General features: G+C 38.2%; 3 protein-coding genes across 5 annotated transcripts in view; 2 read left to right on the plus strand and 1 right to left on the minus strand.

The window, feature by feature from the left end:
• Nucleotides 1-4,854, plus strand: part of LOC117534258 (natural resistance-associated macrophage protein 2-like) — a 22,748-nt gene extending 17,894 nt beyond the window's left edge. For all 3 annotated transcript variants that reach the window (XM_034198452.1, XM_034198453.1, XM_034198454.1), the window contains one exon: nt 1,983-4,854. In XM_034198452.1, coding sequence (XP_034054343.1) covers nt 1,983-2,045 — 63 coding nt within the window. In that variant the 3' untranslated portion in view covers nt 2,046-4,854. The remainder of the gene's footprint in view (nt 1-1,982) is intronic.
• A 632-nt stretch (nt 4,855-5,486) lies between these two features.
• On the plus strand, nt 5,487-8,930 carry cnpy2 (canopy FGF signaling regulator 2). The gene is made up of 6 exons (XM_034198456.1): nt 5,487-6,369; nt 6,564-6,670; nt 6,754-6,869; nt 7,059-7,256; nt 7,428-7,524; nt 7,717-8,930. The coding sequence occupies exons 2-6, from the start codon at nt 6,571-6,573 to the stop codon at nt 7,758-7,760; spliced, it is 555 nt and encodes a 184-aa protein (XP_034054347.1). The 5' UTR covers nt 5,487-6,369; nt 6,564-6,570; the 3' UTR covers nt 7,761-8,930.
• An 8,555-nt stretch (nt 8,931-17,485) lies between these two features.
• LOC117534219 (EEF1A lysine methyltransferase 3-like) lies at nt 17,486-22,713 on the minus strand. Its single transcript, XM_034198397.1, is given in 4 exon segments — nt 17,486-18,081; nt 18,932-19,085; nt 21,893-21,897; nt 22,566-22,713. Coding segments are annotated over 4 exon segments (693 nt in total). The 3' UTR covers nt 17,486-17,695.
• Between the last annotated feature and the right edge of the window lie 431 nt (nt 22,714-23,144).

Genomic DNA, 23,144 nt, shown 5'->3' on the forward strand with positions numbered 1-23,144 from the left:
TAGATGTATATATATATGATAGGTATAGATATATGTGGTATATATATATATATGTATATATGTATATATGTATGTATATATATATATGTGTATATATGTATATATGTATGTACATATGTATATATATGTATATATATATGTATATATACTATCTCTCTCTCGCTCTCTCTTATGTTCGCTCTTTCTCCTGTCGTCTGTCTCTGTCCTGTCTCTTATGTGTCTCTCTGTCTATGTTCCCTCTGTCTCTGTTGTCTCTATACTTGTATTATATGTCCTCTTATATGTTATTGGTATTATTATTAGCCCATGATCCCATGATCCCCAGTTTTCTCAGAGGGTTTCCAATCTGTAATCCACCTTTTAAACCTCAAGTCATATTGTGGATAATAAATAGTCAAGTCAGATTTATTTGCATGTAGTAAATGTTGATGCTGAATTGGGTGCACTGCATCTACAGTGTGTCCACCGATTCATTTAAGACTTCCTTTTAGAAATGAAAAAGTTGTAATCTGTTTGAATTCGTACATCTGTGTTTGTTTTCAACACTGTTGGTTTATTTTTTAAATGTGTGTGTTTCTTTTACTAAGAATAAAAGTATTATGAGAATTCAAACTTGTTTACAAAAAATGGAATATTCATATTTTCATATAAAACGAGTGCCATCGTTTCTGCTGTCAGCCTCTGATAGATTACAGCTTGGATAAAGTAAACAGGATTTCAATAATTGTCAAACTCCGAGAAACTGGTCTCGGGTTCAGAGTTCTCAAAAGCTTTCATAAAGTTACTCAAGGTAACTGCTGACACACAGTGTTTCATGGCTAAAGCACATTTGAACTTTTCCAGGGATAGATTTGATGTAGATTAAGATATTAATTTCTGCTCTTTGGGATTGAATGAATAAGTGTCTTTCCTTGCAACGTGATAAAGCACCCCATGTGTTCAAAAATAAATGGGAAAGTATGGATATAAGGACATTTGTTGGCGTCTTCTGTATGAATGTCTAAAGGATTTATACATGAAAGGGTTTCAACTACAAGTCTATTTTAAATAGAGAACATTCTTGATTGTATCATACATAAAATAAATCAATACCTCAGAAATAACTAGAGAATTGTCTTTTCGGCAGTCTTGTAATGTTAATTTTATAAATAACTACTAAACTTGATAACTTGCCCTACTGTACTGCTCATTAGGTGGTGATAATGTGATAAGGTAACACACAAGGAAGTTGTTTACGTTCCTTTTACCCAGATTGAATGGTGACATTTTAGGATGATGGCAGTTATCGTAGGATAAATAATACATTTTCAGCGCTTTCCTGGATTAAATGAGGAAAGTTGAGTTTGGAAAGTAACATTTTGACCTACTGTAAGGTGAGCACCATTAATGAATCTGTCATTTTAAAACAATCAAATTCAAATTGTGAACTGATTGCCAAATTATTCTTTTTGATTTTACATTTTCCTTGCGTATTTCTTCTACATTCTACTAGGTTTATATTCCTTGAAAAAAATTATAAATCAAAACCGTAAATTACATAATATAACATTGATCTACAAGAGCATGGAGGCAATAAACAACAATAAGTAGTTTCACAAAAAGATCCCCTGCAACTATTTTGATGATCACGACTTTCGGATTTTTGTCCGGTTTATATTAAATGAAGCTGATTATCTTTGGATTGTAGATATACAAAACAAGACATTTAAAAACATCAGCTTGCACTGTGTTTTGCAGCCCTATAAGCATGTCATCTTGTGTTTTTTTTGTGCAATGTATGAAGATTAAGTTCTGAATAATTTCCTAATTGTAAAACCATTCATTAATACGTGAACTTGAGAATCAGACGAATACGGCATGGCGTGGCCAAATCATATGAAAACATGTCCTGTTGCCATGCAGGTTATCCTGGTAAAGTAATGCTTATAGGATTGACATGTGTAGTTAACCATTTGTATTAAATTCTGTCCTCTCTCTTTCAGATGCAACTGTCCCGGCACACTGACATTTACCTACTGACTGACATGGACACTGACACTGGTTGAGAAGAAGGAGGACGAGATGTGAGCAGATGTTGATCTGATGACCCGACAGTAGCGAGGGACCACTGAAACCCGGCCAGTATGTGCTAGTCTTCACCTCTCTGTGCCTAGCATGTCTTTAAAGTGTCCTTAAAGTACACACTGTGTTGTACACCCAGTAATATGTAATCCAATTGAGGATGCTTTTTATTGTAAATGTCTTGTCAATCTCAGCCAAATAATGGTTTAATATCTCGGAAAGATGTTTGTTCCTGTAACAAAGCAAACTACATCAAGTTTAAAAATTAAAAACACCTCTTAAAGTCCAATATAACATGTTTTGCCAACTAGACAATACTGTGAGGAACATGCTTTCTACACAGACATTGCACAATAATAAACTTACAATTCCACATCATTGAGATAACAGTGAATTAAATTCAGAGGGGTTCAGAGACAGTCAGCTGTTTTCAGAGGATGCTGCACTTAGTGTGCCGCGGACCTAAAATATTTACAGCACTCTGCACATTTCATTCAGTCTTCTTGGTTTAGCTGAAATGACATTAGAAATATATATTTATAAATTTGCCATGGTGACAGAAGGTTCTGAAAAGTCTATGAATGTCAAGATGTTATTTAAAACATGTTTTTCATTTGGTAGGAACTGAATAGCTGTCCTTGTTTAATTGTATGTGATTCAAATCTTTCATCAAGATGTTATTAATATTAAACGAATAAATTGTTTAAATTAATATATTGAATATCTATATAACCCTTGACAAATATACAAGGTATTGATGTGTGTTTATTCACACTTTTTCCTGTGTTTTATACTATATGGAAGAGTGACAGTTTAATGTCATTTTATACACAGTTATGCATCTATTTTAGGTGCTTGGAATTCTGTTTCTTGGAAATAAAGTCTATATATCCTTTGTATGTTTCCACAACATATTTCCAATTATTTGAAGGACTGGCTGATTTTAAATTATTCAACAAATGCCAGTGTGTAGGATTTGAAAATGCATTATATTGGTGGTCTTTGGGTGTAGTAACTTAAAGACACTGTGACAGCAGACACTCACTTAAAACGAAATCATATTACATGTATTCAGCAAATGTATACATTCCCCTATCATTTATTTATCATTTATTTTTGTCATAAATGTAAAGTTAATGACTGATCATTTCTAAATGCAGCACTTGAAGTTTGATCCCTAAATAGTTTGCCTCCTATTGATAGATGTTACATCTTATTTATCACACATACATTTATATATTTATATGAATAGAAAAATGTGGTATCTCTATTATATCAACTTAATTTACTCTTGTAAATCTCCTTCTCAGTTAAGCTTAGGTCAGTTTGTCTGAGATGTTTTTATTCATGTGTAGTTATTTTTAAAAAAAAGTTTTGATAAATGCCTATTTGGCCTGTACTGTATGATGTTTAGTTAAGTTTAGCATTTTAAAATGTTTGCTTGGCTTCTATTTTGGGATATTATGTAGATATAGATTTTCTTTATTGAGTTAAACTTGGGCAGGGGTGGGATGTGTGCTAAATGCCATTATGTTACAGAACAAGATTGCATTGAAATGAATGTGGAAGAACAAGATAGAAATTGGCACTGTGGTGCAAAAGAGTGAGGTACATACAGTAAATGGTTTAAATGTGAAGTGAAGCAGAACAACACGTGTTCATTTGATCTCAGGGCTTCCCGTGTCCTGGCACAAATTTGAGTACTTGAAGTTTAATAGAGGAGACAAGTGTAAGCAAAAGTGTGCTTGTGAACTTCACTCACTTGACACCTTTTATAAGCAGAAGAAAACTGAAATTAAAATGAGAATAGGACAATGAAAATGATATGAAATATATATCAAATTAATTCTAAAAACTCTTTAGTGGTTAGATGGATTTTGCCGGTTTGGGCTGATACATACACCAAACCTTTGACCAAATTCTAAACTGAACTTCTGTGTTACTGTGCAGACGACCAGTGTGCCTCCTGAATTCACCACTGTGCCTCATTTCTACAATCTATCACACACTATTCTGTCAAAAAAACATTTTTTAAAACCAATACAAATCATTGTTGTTTCAACACAACTATATTATATTTAGTAAATCAATAGCATCTTTGTTAAACTATGTGTAGTAGGGTTGAGGTGTATTGTGTGTTCAGATATTGTTTTGTGCATTTTTCATCATACTTTTTGAAAGACTAATATTTTTGTTAGGAAATATATATATTTTTTTCACTGCAAGATGTATCATATTCTTATGTGACCATTTATATGATTATGATGACATGTCATGCCAAAACAAACACCAAATATTTGTGCAAAAATTGTTTTTTTTAAAGATTCTCCTGAAAAAATATTTGTTTTCATTGATGGGCTAACAGCAGAAGGTAATGCTTAGCAGTTTGCAAATGAATTGGAAATATGTCACTGCAGGCCACATGCATTTGGTCAGATGTATGCCTCTTTATTTGACCTTCAGCCTGTCTAATAATCTATCTTCTGATAAAATGTATTAAACAATTGGTTATACATTTGTTGTTTTATCGCTGCATCATGTGTTGCATTGTAAGTAGTGTAAAGGGTCTGATTATGGGAACACTTGTTTGTATTGTCAGCGACCATTTTTCTGGTTCCATGGTCAGACAGGAAATTGGTACTGTGAAAATTCAAACTTCACACAATGGTTTTCTGATAGGGTTCTTCTTTTGTCACCATATCTGTTTATTTTCAATGACCTCACTGCAATCTCTTTTATATGTACAAAAAGTATTTTTTCTTGTTGAATAAAAAAGTTAAAATACCTAAGAAATGTTGTTTATCAATCTGTGATATGTCTTATTTGAGTGAAAAACATCCCTTGTGTTCGGGAATAATTCTCCTGGACTCCTAGATATCTAACCTTTTTGCCCTTTGACGTTTATGACCAACCCTGACGTCTGTTATCTCCCTTAAGGAAAGGGGCTGCTTCAGCCATATGTTGTTGTTCCCAGTTTCTGACCGGGCAACTCTCGGTCACAAATGGTTTATTGTTGTGAGAACGCTGGAACACTTCCTTCTCGGTGTTTGTGGACTCCAAGGTGTGTAATCTTCGAGGCCATAAGTGTCAGATGCAAGTAATTCAGTGTTCCCAGCTGTTTAGGCTATCTCTTCAAATATGTTGATTACTCTCTGTGAACCAGTTAAAAGGTCTAGCAAGAGAGAGGCTCTTCAGAATTGACGTGGCAACTCTCCCGTGAAGTCAGAACCTCTGGCTCTGGGACTTGTGATGTGAATCCTCCGGCCGATACTCCTAAATAAACCATCAGTGTTTGACATCAAAGCTCCAGCTCACCCCGTGTCTCCTTCATGAGTCGGTGACTCCCACTGCATTGCTACACAGAAGTTTCCCCCACACCTTGGGTATGCTGGGTTTGAGTAATATAAATCCTATAGTAAAACATGTATTCACACTCTGCTGCTTATTCTGCAGCCCTGCTAAGCAAATCTTTATGTTGCTTTTTATTTTGTTTGCAGAAATTAGTTCAGATCAGATAGATATAAGTTTTAGACTACTCATTGCCCGAAATGTGAACATTTACTTAGTTGTAACACCGTTTAATAAATGTAGAGAATATAGGAAAGTAAAATATTTGGTAGGAAATATATTCACTGTCTCTGAAGAACCAATGCCTATTTAAAAGTTCTCTGAAGTGTAAAACAATAACTAAATACAAATGTTACAAATAAATAAATAAATGTCAATTTAATAAAACATACAAATAATGTAACAACTAATGGTTGAAACGTAAACAGTTATAACATTACTTTGAATTAAAAGCCAAATTAAAAAGCTGTATAGAAATATTGTCTCTCTTGGTTTAGTGGGCCCTTGATAAGTGTCTATAGGTAGATGGCTTAGTTAGATGTCATCAAAGTGTATGTGACGTTTCTCAGGTCAGCTAAGCATCAGACTAAAATATTCCTTTACATATATTGCAAAGAAAATGGTGTGTGTTTAGCCCCCACAACACCACAATGATCCTGCACAAGTGTTTGTCTTCAGTTCATTTCAGTCGAAAACTTATAGTTGAGCCGCCATAAAACCAACAACATCCCTCAGTAGTGACGGAGGTCTCGTCTGTGCTGAAAGGTTACCTTGGTTAATTTACAACACTAGTAGCCGTTGGCATCTTCCCGGCCACGCGAAGGCGCTGTCTCGTGCGCGGCTCCCTCCTGTCCAGCGGCTCCGGTGCCTACGTCACCACATTCCACTGAATGCGATGTAACAGCGTCATGAACAGCGTGTAAAGCGTGAAGGTGTCTCACAAAACACTACAAGAAACATGTAAGTTCAAGGAAAACGTGACAACATTTGTGTTTTTGTGTCATGTTCTTTTTCTGGTTAATGGTAGTCCGACTAACAACATTATAGTAGCTAGCGGTGGCTGCTGAGGCTTAGCTAACTTCTTACAGTCACTTCATTGTTTCTTGTGACGGATAATAACACAGCCTGTTTGTTGTGGTGTAAACTGTGTTTAGATGCAAGATGAGGGAAGCGGCCATCCTGTTCACACCGTGTGTGTTTCTGTGTCTCTTCCTGAGCTTCAGCCAGGCAGCAAGACAGGGACAGGACATGAAATGTGGAGGTATGTGTCTGTATCTTAAGCTCGCTCTTTGTTAAGAACAGAAACGTCCTAATGCCTGTCTCCTCTCCCCCTGCTCCCTGCAGCGTGCAGGGCTCTGGTCGATGAGATGGAGTGGGCCATCTCACAGGTAGATCCAAAGAAAATGATCCAAACGGGATCCTTCAGGATTAACCCAGACGGCAGCCAGTCCATCAGAGAGGTGAGGATGCAGCACAGCCACGTAGTGACGTGGCCAAAACCCCCTCTAACCCACTCTGTAGGATGCACCACTTTAAAAAGTCTCATACATTTACCAGACCTGTCTCCAATCTTATATATTAAAGCTTGTTTTATTTTTAAAGCAGGGTTGCAATAATTGAAAGTTTTGAATGATGATTGATGCAACCAGGTTCCCCTGGCCCGCTCTGAGGGAAACCTCCTTGAGCTGATGGAGACTGTGTGTGAGAGGATGGAGGACTACGGTGAGCACAGTGATTCTTCCACAAACAGGAATTCCTACATTAGGATAAAGTCTCGGACTGGTGGAGCGATGGACCTTTCTGAGGCTAAGCTGGATTCAAGAGTTACAGGCAGTTTAAAATTTGCAGTAAGTAAAACATTTAATCGAATATTCAAAGCAGGCACCTGTGTTCATGCCCTTGCATAACATTCCTTTTTTGGTATTGATAATAAACATTTTGGATGCAACCCACAGCCTAAAGTCGTGTGACTTTTACTATGTGCAGCTTGTAACAGTTTTTTTAATGTTTTTCTCCAGTGTGAAACAATTGTTGAGCAGCATGAAGATGAAGTCATTGAATTCTTCGGTCACGAGACAGATAATATCAAAGACAAACTCTGCAGCAAGAGGACAGGTATGAATCATTTTGATTGATATTTTATTTTTATTTTTTAATGCTGAGTTTTACATCTGATCCCTCTGGACCCCAAGCAATGCTTTAAAGTAAACATGCCGTGTATGGCGGTTTACAGGTCTATTGAACATTTTGTTCTACTGTAGTGATTGTATTTAATTTAATTATGTTCATGTCCCGTTTGCTTTGCAGACCTCTGTGATCACGCTCTGGAAATACCCCATGACGAACTTTGATATCATCTCACCATCTGAAACAGAGATGTCGGTAGCCGTAATGTTTTCAGTTGTCTCATCACCAGTTTACATTATGGGTAGTGGTAGAAGATGTATACAGTTACTATGAAATATACCTAAAGATCCACCTGAAAATAAAAATGTTGCAATTTAATAGAATTGAGAAGAATAGAATAGATTTAAGGACCATTTTGTCATTTTTGTAATGTATCTCTTTGGACTATCCTGTCACTTATTTATATACTGTAAGTTATTTTACAATTTTTTTTTATAGTCTGTTTTATATAAAAATTTCCTCCACATACTTTTCATCAGATAAAACTGTGAAACTGCACAAATGAAGTTATACTTCTGAGTGCATAGCTACATGATTTCTTACAGGATTAACTGTACTTTTCAGCAATATCATTGAATTACACCGAGGTGGAAATGTGGTCAATTGGTCCTTAAATCTTTATTCATTTGCATTGATAAATCCAGGAAAAAGTGCTTTGATGCCTACTCAACAATGAAAGTGTCATTTTACAGTTCTAGTTTATTCTTTATTGAATGTCGACAAGATCACAGGAATAACTTTCTCATGTACAATTTGAGAATAATTAGTTTTACCAAAGGACAAAATATGCCTTTGATGTCAACACTCTTGAAATATGAATCCCATGTAGGCCCCTTGCTATTGATTTCATATTTGTCTGAGTCCTCTAATGTTTACAGTGATTTTTTTCCAGAAAATGGTTTACTTTCCCAACATGCTGCCCTTCTGATCCAGAGCAGAACATATCTTTATACCAACACAAAAAGTAAAAAAAATTAGTTTAAATAGTTTATAGATTTATGAGTATGTAATCCAGCTACAATCACCTTTAATCACAATATTTAAAGCGTTTTTTAAATTTGTATTTCAAGCACCAAGAGTTAAGTTCTGTTTCCTCTTGTCTAGTGAAACTCCAGTGTAACGCCACCAGAGTGTGCTGTCGTCCACAATCTGATAGTTGAGTCCAAATGATTAAGATCTCAGTTGGAGAGTCTTCATGCTGTACTGTAGATGTAGATTAAAAGTATATTTGGTATCATGTATTTTCAATGTTTGAAAAAATCCGAACATGCTGTCTTGTGAACATTCTTCTGATTTACTGATTACTTTTTATATATAAACTTTGTAAGACCTTTGCATCTGTTTTGTCTTTAATTAACTATATATTATATGTGTGTCAATTTATCACAGGATTACAGTTCATTATTGACCTTGGACACCAGATTGACTTTTTAAGGATTTGTGTTAATGCACTCTATTATTTTTATTTACTTATAATACAGAACAATGGCTAGATTTCTGCCAGAGATATCACCACACCATTAAATCACTTCAAATAATTAAATATTATTTTACTTCCACTAATTTCACACCCATTGATTTACCTTAAACATTGTGGAGAAGGGATTTTAGAAGTTTCTCCACTTAGTCAAAGTTCGGAAAAAGGCCCGCCCCAGCACCCTTATGATGATCTTATCATGATTCCATAAACACTCAACAATTAAAACACAATATTAAAATGTCGTTGTTTGACATAACTTCAGATCAAACACGGAAAAAGGTCTAGATTTTAAAATCAGATAACAGTGAAATCCTCCAAAACTACTGTATCTCTGAACCATCTCTTCACTGAACCACACACAATTAAGCTTTACTATTTGATCTGATTTGGTGTCACGAATGTCAAATTCCTACAATGCTATAGTAAAACAACAAGTACATCAATAGTTATTACTCAAAAATAAAGCTCAAACAGATTTCACCGAAAATCTGCTTAATTGCTTCAGACACAATAACATTAGATATCATTGTTAGTTAAATATAATGGACCAAACATTGTTCACGTTTTATTTTACAGACTCAATTTCAATGATTGCTTGATCTGAAACCTCTGATGTCATGAAAACCACACTGTCATTTTCTTCTGGCCCTGTTTCTGTCATTTCCACTGCCCTGCTGGCTATATTCTCCACCTCCATTGGGTACGTTTCCTTAGCTGCATCTTTTACTTCAGCACAGCTACATTGCTCCTCCTCAGCCACTTGAAACCTATCGTCATCACCTGTCTTGCTTTCTGTCCCATCATCAAGAGGCGTTTCCTCAAACTCGTCTTCTTCTGCTTCAATAACGGTGTCCCCAGAGCCGTGGCTGCTGAAGCTGCTGCAGGACAGAGTGTCTTCTTCAACATATGCACTTGGCTCTTCAGGACGCAGATCCTCCTGGATTTGTTCCACCTCTACATCCTCACCACTTCCTGCTGTTAAAGCATTGTGTTGCCATGATCCATCAATGACTATCCTCTTTGATGATTTTATGCCCACTACCACGTCTGGTAAACCCAAGTCCTCCCCTCCATTCTCTGGATCCCACAACTCACTTACTTCCTCCTCCTCATTCTCAGAGTCAGGCGCTGTATGTTTCCTAATACGATTCACCGCATCCCACAGAGACATTGGATACTCAGGCTTTTCTTTGAGTGTTAAGTCAGGGTCATAACTTCCACTTTCCTCTTGTGGATGAAGACTTGAAGAGCTGGAAGGCAGGTCTGAGGGTGAATCAGTGCAAGATGAAGAAGAGAACTCAAGTGGTTCTTCACAAGAGTCCAGATGAAGAGGAGGAGGGACTGTTTCTTGAATGCCAGCAGCGGTAGCAGCATCAGGATTGAGAGCTGAGGGACAGACTGAGCTCATTTCCAAAAGAGAATCAAACTCTGAGTCTGTCTTGTTTGATGTGTTTGGTGTAGAAGAAAGCTCTGATGGTGATAGCACATCCGAAGCTGATTGAGACACCTCGCAGCCTGAGTCTGAAGGTGAGGGAGGAGAAGAGTGAAAGGGTTCAGAGTGTGGTTGAATGTCCATTTTGATCTCTATTTGAGATTGAGAGTCATTTTCTGTGGATTGGGTCTGTTCCTGAAGATCTGTAGGGTCCTCATCTGCGTCTTTGTGTGATTGCTCCTCAGTCATTATACTCTCTTGTATATAAGAATCCTTTTCTTGGCCATTATCAAATGTCTGCTGTAAAGCCTCTGTATGAGTTTCACTGTCAGTTACATGTTCTTGAGATATTGACTGATCCAAACAATCTGTAGGATCCTCGTTGACTTCTTCTGGTAGCTGCTCTTCAGTCATACACGTCTCTTTAACACAAGCAACATCCTCTACTTGGAAACATTCAAGTTGTTGCTGCAAAATGTCGACCTCTTTGGCCTTTTCTTGGGTTGGTTCAACTGTTTGTTCCATGATGGGGTCTGTAGGACTCTTATCTGCTTCTTTTGTTTGTTGTTCATCCGTGACATCGCTCTCTTTCACAGAAGCAGCATCATCTGTTTGGCCACTTTCAATTTGTTGTTGTGACACTATCTCTTCTGTTATTTCTTTTGCCACGTCCTCAAAGGTGTCACTGATCTCATGTATTAGCTGTGACGTTTCACCCTCTTCATCCTGTACCTCGATATCGGACACTGATTCTGTAGTTTGAATTATAAAATCAAGAGGAGAAGGGGTTGGGGGAAAGTCAGTAGATGCAGGGGATAGAGAGGATGGGTTTTGAGGAAGAGAAGAGTTTTCAGAGCAAGGAGCATGACTTTCTGCAGAGTTGAGGGCAATCAACTCAGGGTCAGGACCCTCCTCTATTTCTGAATTTGAAATATGCAAAAGATGTGTAGGATCAGAAGATGAGAGCATGAGAGGTGGATCAGGGCTTGGTGCTTCAAAGTCTGGAATGGGTGAACACAAAGAAGAATTAGAGAGGTTGTTGAATGGCCAGAGACACTGAGAGGGATAATGGGGAGAGGTATCCTTTTCTTCCTGCTCAGTTGTAACATGTTTAAGGGGATTCTCTGTCATTTCAATTGCAGATAAAGCTTTGATGTCACTTTTGAGTTGTGAGTCAATGTTGTTCTCTTGAGACGTATTAGACACCTGATCCTGAGGTCCTGCACAACCCCTACCATCTTCGATGTCCGCCTGGTCATTGGCCACATCATTCTCTTGCGAACAAACATCAACCTCAGTTTTGACAGCCTCAAACTGATTCGGTTCCTCTTCTCTTTGGTCATCTGGGATTTGTTCATCAATGTCTGTATCTTTAATAGTAGAAGGTTTAACCTCCTGGTTCTCCACACAAAAGCCCAGCAATGATGATGCATCTTCAGGTTGCTGCATAATAATGCAGTCGAGAAGAGGGATTCCTAAGATCCTTTCAGCGCGCTCCTCCAACGTTTCCTTTTCAAAAACGGATGAAAAGGACATGCCGAGGGAAGATATTATACTTTCTTCCTCGGGTGCCTTTTTCTCCATAGGATCTGAGTCAAATTCGTTCTTGAGCATGTCATTAATGTGGAAAGGCTTTGGTTCTGTGTTGAGGTCATCCTTATCCATCTGACTGTTTGATTCGAAACATTCAGTAGAGGTGGTCGATTGAAGCGGACTGTGTTGGGTGTGTAAATACAGAACATGCTCTTTCTTAGGAGAGGGAATCTGCTCCATTTGAACACAAATACAGGTTGCGTCGATAAGCAGTGGATTATTACTGTCCTCAGATTGTGGGTTTTTCTTGATGTCAAGTTTCCTTACTTCGACATCAATTGGATGGACTTCACCAGATTCCCCTTGGTTGAGCAGAACATCTGATTCTCGGTCCTCACTGTCTGCTTTATAACACGTAGATGACCTCTCAGTTTCAGTCCTGCTTGAGAAAATAGGCTCCCTCCACAAAGGATATTTTACTGGCACTGACTGAGCAACTTGTCTCCCAAATGCAGAATCAAAATTATTTGTTTGCGCTTCTGCTGGAAAAAGATCTGTCTTAGCTATAGTATCCTCAAGCATCTCACTTTCTACACAGGTTGGTGCCTCCCTCTTTGTAGCATCAGAGGTATTTGACTGCTCTGTGGGTGTTGTTGCTCTGAAGTCTACCTCATCAGCAAGTTTGTGTTTTTGGTTATAGCCACTATTGTCCCATAGACCTTTTGAAACACTTCTCAATTCTGTGTTTGTTTGCAAGGAACAAAGTGGCAAAGAAGGGGTTTCTGTGGTGCCTACTATTCTCGACACCAGGCAAAATATGGTCAGTCCGCCTGTCTTTTTGTTTAATCTAAACTTTCTTCCTTCAATGACTTTTGAGTATGGCTCCTCCTCGTTAATCTTTGTATTCTCAACTACTTGTAACACTTGTGGCTGCTGCAGATACGACATACCCTCGTGCTGCATGTGTGTTTCCTGGGCACTAAAATGGCTTCTTGCCTGTAAAGCACCTGTCTCCTTTTGTTTGTGTTTTAGTCCTTCAAGCTCTGGAAAGCTTTTTAGCATCCCAGCTTGTTTTATAAACTGCTTTTTCTCCTGCAAATCTACACAGACATCCTGCTTTCTGAGTTTAGGCTGTGACAAGTAGGTTTGTCTCTTACCTTCCTGCTCCCAGCTCACATCACACTGGTTCAACACAGGTGAACCTTTATGTGGGCTGTCATAGGGAGGAGGGGCAATGTATCCAGGAGGTTGGCTGAACATCCTCTGTTGGTAGCCAATCTTTTCTTTCATGTCCAACATGTTGCTTGTGTCGCTTGCAGGAGTTTGTAATGTATAATAGTTTGGAGCTTGTTGTCTGCCGCCTCTGTCCCACAGTCCTGATTCTCTGATGTTTGCAGATTGTCTGGCTTGTTCCAGCGCTTCCAGACGAGGATCTGTCCCACTCCTGCTCTCCCTCCCAGGAGCCCTGTTGCTCTCCTGAGAGGCGCCCCTCATCTCTGCCTCTATACGTCTCCTCCTTGGAAGTGAATGGCTGTATCGTGTTGCCCAAGCTTCCAGCTCCCGATAGCTGCTGTCGCTCCTCTTTGCAGAAACGTCCGTGTTGTATCGGACAGGACCACAGGGCTCCCACCTTCTCTGCCACTCCTCCCTGAGAAGTCCTCTCTCATATTCCCTCGCTGATTGAGCTGCTGTCCACTCTCTGTCTCTGGCTTCCTGCGGCTGATGGTCTCCCTGGTCCTGGTGCTGCTGAGCATGCCGCTCTAGAATAAAAGGGAAGTGAGAAGATGTGGCAGTGGCCAGATCTCGGTCGGTCCATTGAGTGTACTCGTGTGGAGCCCCTCCTGATCTTGATCCCGGTACAGTCCAGTAACTGGACTCCCTGCTTTGTTCCGGCTGATCACCATAGTACAGTGGATAATGGGGTACTTGATGTCTGTCATGGTGGCTGCGGGTGAAATGATGGAAAATGTGTCAGTAAATTAGAGTAGCTCCAGCAATGTCCTTCTTCAATATCACATTTAATTTGTATGTGTTTTAGAAACTCATCACAAATGGCTCTTTTTACTATCACCTTACATCATAATATTGTCGAATGCTGATATCCCAAAATTTAAAATAGTATGTTGCTTAAAATTATTCAGTTTATATCAGGAATGTAAAACAGCCATCTATAGATATTCAAGTAAAGTATCGTCAGTTGTTGTCTTAGTCAAGTAAAGTACAAATGAAATTTACATTTTAAACGTATTCACAATTCCAATGATTTAAAGAGTAGCAGAGCACTACACTCACCTATGTGAACAATTTCTCCCAGAAACAGTTGCAAATTTGGAGTATAGAGGCGACTGTCCCTGATTCTCTCGCCAGAACTCCATCTTTTGGTCTGATGCACAGATCTGAATCATGGTAGACAAAGGATTATTTATTTGAAGCCTTACCTGAAATTCAGATAATGGAAATGGAAAGATGGATACACGTACCTTTAATTCAAGTTTTCAGATACATTTCCTTGATGCTCATGAGGGGATAAGAGGTCTAATGAAATCCACAAACAGGAAAACTTGTTTTAAAAGGACGCTGGTTTTAGGTCCCCCTCCCACTCCACACACACACACACACACACACACACACACACACACACACACACACACACACACACACACACACACACACACACACACACACACACACACACACACACACACACACACACACACACACACACACACGTGCACACACTCACACTCCCATGGCACTGTAGCACATCCTCCTGGAATTTTATAATTAGGTTTTTAAATGCCCAACTTTAGCTTCATAATTTCTCTTTTTTTCTCCTTTCAAATCTTTCTACTAAATGCATGAAGCAAACTAATCGATTTAGTGCAAAAAGAGACAATATACTTTTTTATTTTATAATTGGCAGGGTTTCCTGTTTGCTCATACATCACTCTGGTCTACATCAACATTCTTCAAATGCAGTTTTCTTAACTTTCCCCAAATAATCATGAATGAAAACAAAATCAGTGATCCGCACTTTTGCATGGCACTCGCGTGGGAGGCGTGATGGCGAGCAAACTGTGCATGGAGATAGTGATCTGCTGTTTTGTCGGCTGAATTGTAGCGGAGGGAGAGACAGGCTGTCTCCCTTTCTTTGAAACTCTGCAGCGTAACAAACAGGCTTTCCTTCTGTGAACAGAAATGCTGTACATCAGCAGAGAGCAGGAGAGAGGGGATGAAGTGCGTACAGACAGCAGGCTGCAGGGAGGGCAATCTGTTGATGTTGACAGAATAGTTGGGTGGGGATGAACTTTGTTTCAGGTTTTAAGTTTGAGAATGTTATTTTTTATATATTAGACCCAGGTTTCGAATTAATGTCAAGACTGAGCTGACGTAAACCTGCAGTAGTAATCACAGTTTAAGTTTCAGTAATAAGAAACGTTTTGTATCTTTCTGAACTACAATGCTTGATCATGATAATGAAGATGTTTGGTGAGGATGGGTTTTGTTTTTCGATCTAAAGCCTCTGAAATGTATTTTATTATAACATTAAATATTCATTACTACTGTATATGAGCCACAACAACACAAATCAATGACTGTGTCGGATTGTGCGAGTGTGGTTTGATATCTGATAGTAAGTGGCTCAGCAACGAGTTACAAATAATCCAAACATGTCATTCAAAAGGGTTTTAACCCTGATGCATGCAGGATGTGATGCTAAAAGATACAAAAATACAGACATATTTTCTAAAAGTACATATATCTTTTATAACTTTGGTAGAATATGTAGAGTTCATGTAGGACCCGGTCACTCAGTGAGCAGCTAATGAAGAACATTAGGTTTTCAGGGCCTTTAAAGGGACAGTTCACCCCAAAATCTGAAATTAAAATGTTTGCATTTATCTGTAGTGTTACTTTAAATCTAGATGGTTTGTTTGTGAGATTGTTGGCAATATATGCTGTTGAAATGTCTGCCTTCTCTCCATTATAATGGAACAAGATATATTTTGGCTTGTACTGCTAAAAGCGCCAACACAAAACATTTTAAAAACTCAAAAGCAATGTGTCTTTAATGACCGAGTAAATCAAGATAATTGTGAGTTACAATAAAATACATTGAGCATGATAATGACGACATAAAGTTATAATGAAAAAATATAAACTCATAAGAAAAACCTGACAGGTGATTATGAGCCTGAAGTGGATTCCGTTACGGTAAAAACAAGTTGCTACAGATTGTATATCCAGATCATTGTAACAAGATGTAGTTGTGACAAGTTGCAGCGCGAGACACCCCAGGTGAATAGGGTAATTTTTTTAACTTAAAGGTATCAGCTAGAAATTTCTCCAGTTAATTACTTACAATAAGGCAATTGTCTTTTGTATTACAAGTTTTCTGAAATAGCATGTTTAAATATGCAAATTATCCATTATCTCATTAAATATGCACATATTTTAACACATTTCAGGAATCGAAATCTGAATTTTGGATATAGCCAGATTAAAAATTATTGTTTAATTTTGTAGTCATATTAGTATCTAAGGCTTTTACAGAAGGGATATTGGATATCTCTTTTTATCACTCCATATATCAGAAAATACTGTCAACAGCCCTAAAATATCCATTTTCGCCATGTTTTTAGGTATACAATGTTGTATAATTCAGGCTATGAATTATATATGAACAAACCCTTCTGTAAAAGCCTTCATAATATTGATAGGAATATAACTGGAAGGTTTGGTGTATGTACGTGCTACTGAAGTTGAAATTTCGAACTCAGAGTAGGAGAAAAAACTCATTTTGAGAAAACGACCTTTAAAGATTGCAGTGAGGCGCTAGCTAAACCTTCCTGTTCTTTGGATGACAGCTTGCGCATCGACGCACTCCGTGAAGGTATTTCATGTTCAGGGTCATTTTTTTTAAATAACCTTGCTTCGTGCAAGTGGCAATTGTTGTCGTCTTCTCTGTGAACGTTTTTTTCGCCGTTCTTTTGGCATTTTGAGATTTCAATTTCTAGCTGAATGCTAACCAGGAAGTGTTTTAGCACACCACGTGACGCATCTGAACGAATCACGTTGTCAGAAATTGACACCAGCCAATGAGATTTCGTTTCTTGGTTTAAGACCCCTTTGTGCTTTCACGATTGGTTGCTGATACAAAGGAAATGACGATATTTGGATCCGATGAGATTGTGCAGGAGAGACACAGCTTTCCAGCGATACCTCTGTTGACATGGTGCACACAGCGGTCGCGGTACTTTATGTTACGTTAGAATGCTAACTTTTGGTGAATTTAGGAGAAATCTACAGACGCAAATAGACAAACTATAGTAAAAATAAACACTTAAATGTGTATTTTGTACGTTTTCCTTCCAAAAGCCTGAAAGAAAACATGTTATGGAATCAAAATAGCACAAAATCTCAAAATTGACCAGTACTTGAAAAACGATGTTTTTGCCTGCCGTGTCTCGCCTTAAACTAAAGTAACATTTGCTTTAAATGCGTTCTACCTATTTTGGGTTGAAGACTGACATTAGATAATCCAAGATGATAGATGTTCATTTTGTATAACACTTCTTTAAAAATAAATGTTTACTAAAGGCACAAATGTTGATTACAGTAACACAGCCAAGTCTTGCAGGTGGTCCCTGCTGTCACTGGTCTTTCTTCAGGGATGCCTTGTAGATGTTAATGTTTTGATCGTCATCATGCTGCACAAGCTCCACATTAAATATTCTTGGGAGATATTCTTCAAAGAAACCTGAAGTCTCATGCTCTTCTCGCATTTTGGACGAAAGATATGCCACGGCTCCGTTCTTACACAGATGAGCTAGTGTCTCCTTTAGCAGAGGGAAGGTCTCTGGGAGGTACATAATATCTGCACAGAGCACAAGATCCCAGTTAGAAGAGAAGTCCATGTGGTCCAGAGGAAGGACATTGGGAAGGGATGTGGGCCAACCACTGGACGGCCTGTTAGCAGAGACGTTGGCCTGAAGCTGTGGGAGAACCGTAGGAAGGTCTGTGAGGGTCAACACTGCACCTGGAAACAATCAGAACCATTTGAGTCCTATGTGTTGTCAATAGGCTTGTCACAATAACTACTTGTGTCAGACAATATTTAGTTTTTGTTTAAATAACTGTGATTAACAATATTATGTGATTTTAAAACTATCTTATGCCACTGATATAATGATAATATGAATCTGAAAGGGAATGATTGTGCCAGAGATTGCAAACAAGTTTACAGTAATTAACAGTCATAAAAGAAAAGTGTATCGGTTATAACACTAGATAAAGAGAGTTTAATGGGTAAGTAAACAAAAAAAAAAGTAGAAAATTAAGATAAAAAGCACTTACACCAGTACAAAACAGACTAACAAAAAAGTAAGATGCATTTAGTAAACTAAAAAAGTAACGTATAATGCGCATGATAGAGAGTAATGTTGGCAATGATATTGAAAAAGTAATAAAGAGGAACATTTGACAGAATATTGAAGAAGCAATATTGCACATGATATGGATTTATTATTATCATGGTGTAGATATATTATTATTGTTCTCATTGTCCAATGTTTATATGTTTTGATTTACAGAAAGATGCAGCAAATAAAAAAAAAAGGATATATATTCAGGTACTTAGACATTCTCAGGATGTTTAACAGTGCTGGTTAAGTGACAGCAGCACCTGCTGTAGTACCTGCAGCAGGTCAGCAGCGCCTCTGGTGGAAAACTGAGGCTAGGCTTGAGAGTGAGCTAAATAGAGAGACCTATCCAATGGACAAGCAAACATAGCTGAAAACAAGCCACCGGGTAATTTTCAGGAGCGTAAAATGCACTCATAATTTTTATTCAAAAAACGAATAAAATAGAAATGAAAGGTAACAACAAACCGAGCCGTGCTGCCAGGATGCCCACCACCCCGGTCCCTGCTCCCAGCTCTATGATGCACTGCCCTCTCAACTCCACAGACTGCTCCTCCAAGTAACCACCAGAGCCGGACCGACCTATTAAGCGACATAAGCGGCCGCTTAGGGCCCCCAGCCACTAAGGGCCCCCTAGCAATTTTTTAAAAATTGTTTTATCTCAGTACACCGTCGCCTTGATAAATATGTTTAATTAATTTTGTTAATATGCCTAGATTGCCTACTCTCAAAGCCATGTATTATATTATTGAGTCAATCATATAATACATTAACCGTGTTTTACCTGAACCTCATCATGAGAGGACGGCAGGTTTGTAATTTCCTGTGTTCAGTGAATGCAACAGAGGCAAGGCACCAGACCAACCAGAGAGTTGAATGGAAATAAACATCTGTCTTATTGGCTGACAGGTACCTATCCTGTGAGCTGTGACAATGTTTAAAATAAACTGTCAGTCGAACTCAGAGTTTTTGAAGATGGACATAAGAAAGTTTTTTCTTAAAAAATACGAAAATTCACAAGTGGTGGCTCACACAACAACCCCAGAGCCACCACTTGAGCCAGGTAAACAAGGTATGTAAATGTCAGTAAACTTCCAAGTTATGCGAACATGTAAGCAAAGCATAAATTACAGCTACGTTGACGTTACTTTGAATCGTGTGGGTAAGCTAAACCGTTAGCAAGTAGCTATAGCTAGCCAGATATATTAAATAAACACTTTGTCATACAATCTAAATGTAACGTTTTTTAGCGTTACCTGGGGCCTCATTTATAAAGGGATATACGTTAAAAAAAATGGCGTACGCCAGTTTCTACGGAATGTTTGCGATTTATAAAATACTAATTTGACGGGGAAAATGTGCGGTCCTCCACGCAAACTCTAACCCAGTGGTTCTCAAATGGGGGTACGCGGACCCCTAGGGGTACGTTGGAGTACTGCAGGGGGTACGTGAGATTTATTTTTATGTTAATTGAAAAAATTAATAAATACCAATTTTAGGAAAAGTAAGAAAGTTTGAGCAGAGTGGGTTTATATTAACATATTTCAAAACGCGAAGTGTAATAACTGCAGTGGCCTCCCTGTCAGCATGACAAAGATCCTCAGTGAAGCACAAGCCCATGTTTCTCATTACATTGTAAGTATAACTTATTAAAAAGATCAGTTCAATGCAACTAATGTCGTCTTAGTGTTATTGCATGATGTTAAAATTGGTTTCCCATGAATTTAGTGATGGATTGTAAACATTTGAAATGTAGCATTTAAGTGTTTCTCAGTTACAAGGTTGTTGTTTTAATAAATCAGACACCGATGGTGCAGCACTGTACTGTACCTCTTTATATAGGCATTTCTTCCCTAACAAATTGTTTTTGCGCTGATCAGGGGGTACATGGCTGAATTTTCTTTTCAAAGGGGGTACATTATTGAAAAAAGTTTGAGAATCACTGCTCTAACCCATGCGTACGCACTAAGCACAAAAACGGGAGAGACGAGAAACTGCGACACCGTTGGCAGAAGGAAGAATGGAGAGAAATATGTGGAAATAATACCATAAATAAAATGTTACCTCTCATTTATCATATATGAAGAATTCATTTTCAAACATTGATTAAAGCCAATCTTAAAATGATTAAACAAACGCCTGTTTGCGACTCCTCAGTGCACACAAAAACATAACTTGGATAAATAAATAAATGCGGATAAGTTATTTAAAACCACCTCGAATATGTTGTGTTAATGTTATGAAATGTTTTCTCATAAATGATGCGGTAAGCAGGAGGACAGAATTACGTCTAAACTGACGTCGTTTTGCATTTCTATAGGTTGTAGATACGAGCATGGTTTTATACTATCACGTTTAATCGTGTTTTATGCCGTTTGCCAAGACTTGATAAGTCGCTCGTAAAACACAGGAGGTATGGAAACTAAGAACACCATATGTGGTAAATTGTACAGCTAATATAACACAACACATTAGTTGTATTTCCTTTAACTGGTGGATTATGGATATATAGTTGCTGATCGAAAGCTGGAACACAAACCACCAAATACAAAAAAACAATTCAGATCCAGTCGTCATGACTCCACTCCGGAGGGATTCCCCGATCATTTCTTAGAGTTTCTCATCAAGGGGGTGTCTCCTGTCCCCGGTACAAACACACTGCCTGAGGAAGGTTATGTGTATTTTTGTTGTCATTAACCTTTTTCGGATCACTTATTTATTTTGGTGACGATCCGACCTCCATGCTGCTACTCTGGTTCAAACTGCATCCACCAAACAATATGATTTATCTCGACCTCCCCAAAATAACCAAAATCTGACACGGTGTGAGATGTCTTTTTTAGCTGTTCTGTCGTAATTTCCTGCGATCTTCTTCATAAAGTCAGTCAAAATGAATGAATGAATGGGCGTTTCTTTGACTATTTATAGGTAAATATGGGCGTTACGTAAAGCTGCGCCGCATTTCGAGTCGATTGTGATTTATAAAGGGAAACAGGCGTAGGACGTGCCGTACACACTTCCCTTGCCGTTACGCAATGTTTTGTGAATCGGAAAATGTCTGTACCTATTTTTTGGATTTCTACTACGTAAGCAACCTTCCCACGTGAATCCTACGCACAGCGTTATAAATGAGGCCCCTGGTAATTTCAAAGAAAGCTCAAAGAAAATGTTGACTTACTGTTCGACATGAAGCTAGAAGCTACCTTACAGTACACAGTTGATCCCGAGTCCTGTCAGTTAAAGTGTTTCATAGTTAGCTTAGCTAAGCATCAACCTAGCACTGAAATATATGGATGTTATGTGACAGTATTTCTGAGAAAAAGTCAGCTGAAATGGCGGCATAGTTGCCACTGCTTTACGTGTCGACAGCATGTTTGAACGTATTTGCAGCAGTCAATGTGGCTTTTTGACCACTGACGTTGCCATAACAACACCTGAATTTAAATGTGCAACCTCTCTTTGTGACAGATTTTTGCATGAAATTATAATTCTTCTGAATGTTATTCCTATTGACAGCTAGTTTATATGTGAACATTATGAGATGGACAGCCAGAGAGAATACATGAAAAACAGTTATGAAATACTATATGACAGTAAAACAAGAATACCGTTTGAAAGGGGAGTGATTTGTAAAATATCCATAAAGGAAAATCTGTTTACAGTTCTGTTTCATATGGGTGTTGAGAGATGTATCCATAGATCTCTTAATTTTGCTCTCAAAGTGCACCAGATTGATGCTTTAACTTCAATATTTAAAAAAAATCTTCCAGGGGGAGCATGTCCCTGACCCCCCTAGAGGAGGTTAGGTCCATGGTGTTTACATGCTTATTTATACAATTGATGTGCTTATGCTAACATCATAAGACAAAAGTTAGTTCCGTGTTGTGTGTAGTGAGAACGCGCTAGAGTGAGGGGGGCCCCTAAGCCAAAGCTCGCTTAGGGCCCCCAAATGTCTAGGGCCGGCCCTGGTAACCACACAGGTGTAACATTATGCACACCAGAATACACCCCACATCGTTAGATAATGCTTAACCTGGTATAGCTGATATGTTTTTATAACGCCATTATAAACCAAGCTGTCTTTTCTTACAGATTCCCAGACCCGGGGCCATGCCGAGGCTGGCCCCGAACACCTGTCTGATGTTCAGCTGCTGGCCGGACAAAGTGTACACGGTGTTCTGAGAAAATGTCTCCGCAAACAAACTGTCTTCAACCGGGAACGGGTCGTTAACTTATCCTGCACAAGTCATGGTTGGTAGCTACATACAGTCGCTCATTTGGTGTAAAGTCTGCTACTCAGTATTGTCAGGGTTGGGAATATACAAGGCTTTTAATTTGACATTTGAGTAAAACATACTTAGCTTCCGGGTTACAGGACGTGACAAGAAATGAATTCTGAAACACTTTGCACCACACAATGAACAGTCTTGAATAATTATGTAACCCTTAAAAAATATAAACATGAAACACTTTGCTGTTATATTTTAATATACTTACTTGTAGCCTACTTATGTAGTACACTGTAATAGTAAAGTGTACCACTACTGCATAATATTATATAATTTGTATTATTCTGTTATGCTGTTGCACTAAACTACTATAATACTATTTCACTGTAAATTATGTTTTATATTATCCTTCATTGAAGTTGATTCTATATTTTATTGTACAGCATTTCATT

Source organism: Gymnodraco acuticeps, unplaced genomic scaffold (assembly GCF_902827175.1).
Source record: "Gymnodraco acuticeps unplaced genomic scaffold, fGymAcu1.1, whole genome shotgun sequence".
NCBI classification, from domain to species: Eukaryota; Metazoa; Chordata; class Actinopteri; order Perciformes; family Bathydraconidae; genus Gymnodraco; species Gymnodraco acuticeps.

What these genes read in the sequence shown, in the direction of transcription:
- cnpy2 (XM_034198456.1), top strand. Translation starts at nt 6,571, where the DNA reads ATGAGGGAAGCGGCCATCCTGTTCACACCGTGTGTGTTTCTGTGTCTC. An exon ending in GCAGCCAGTCCATCAGAGAG is followed by an intron (nt 6,870 to 7,058) that starts GTGAGGATGCAG and finishes TGATGCAACCAG; the next exon opens with GTTCCCCTGGCCCGCTCTGA. An exon ending in CAGGCAGTTTAAAATTTGCA is followed by an intron (nt 7,257 to 7,427) that starts GTAAGTAAAACA and finishes GTTTTTCTCCAG; the next exon opens with TGTGAAACAATTGTTGAGCA.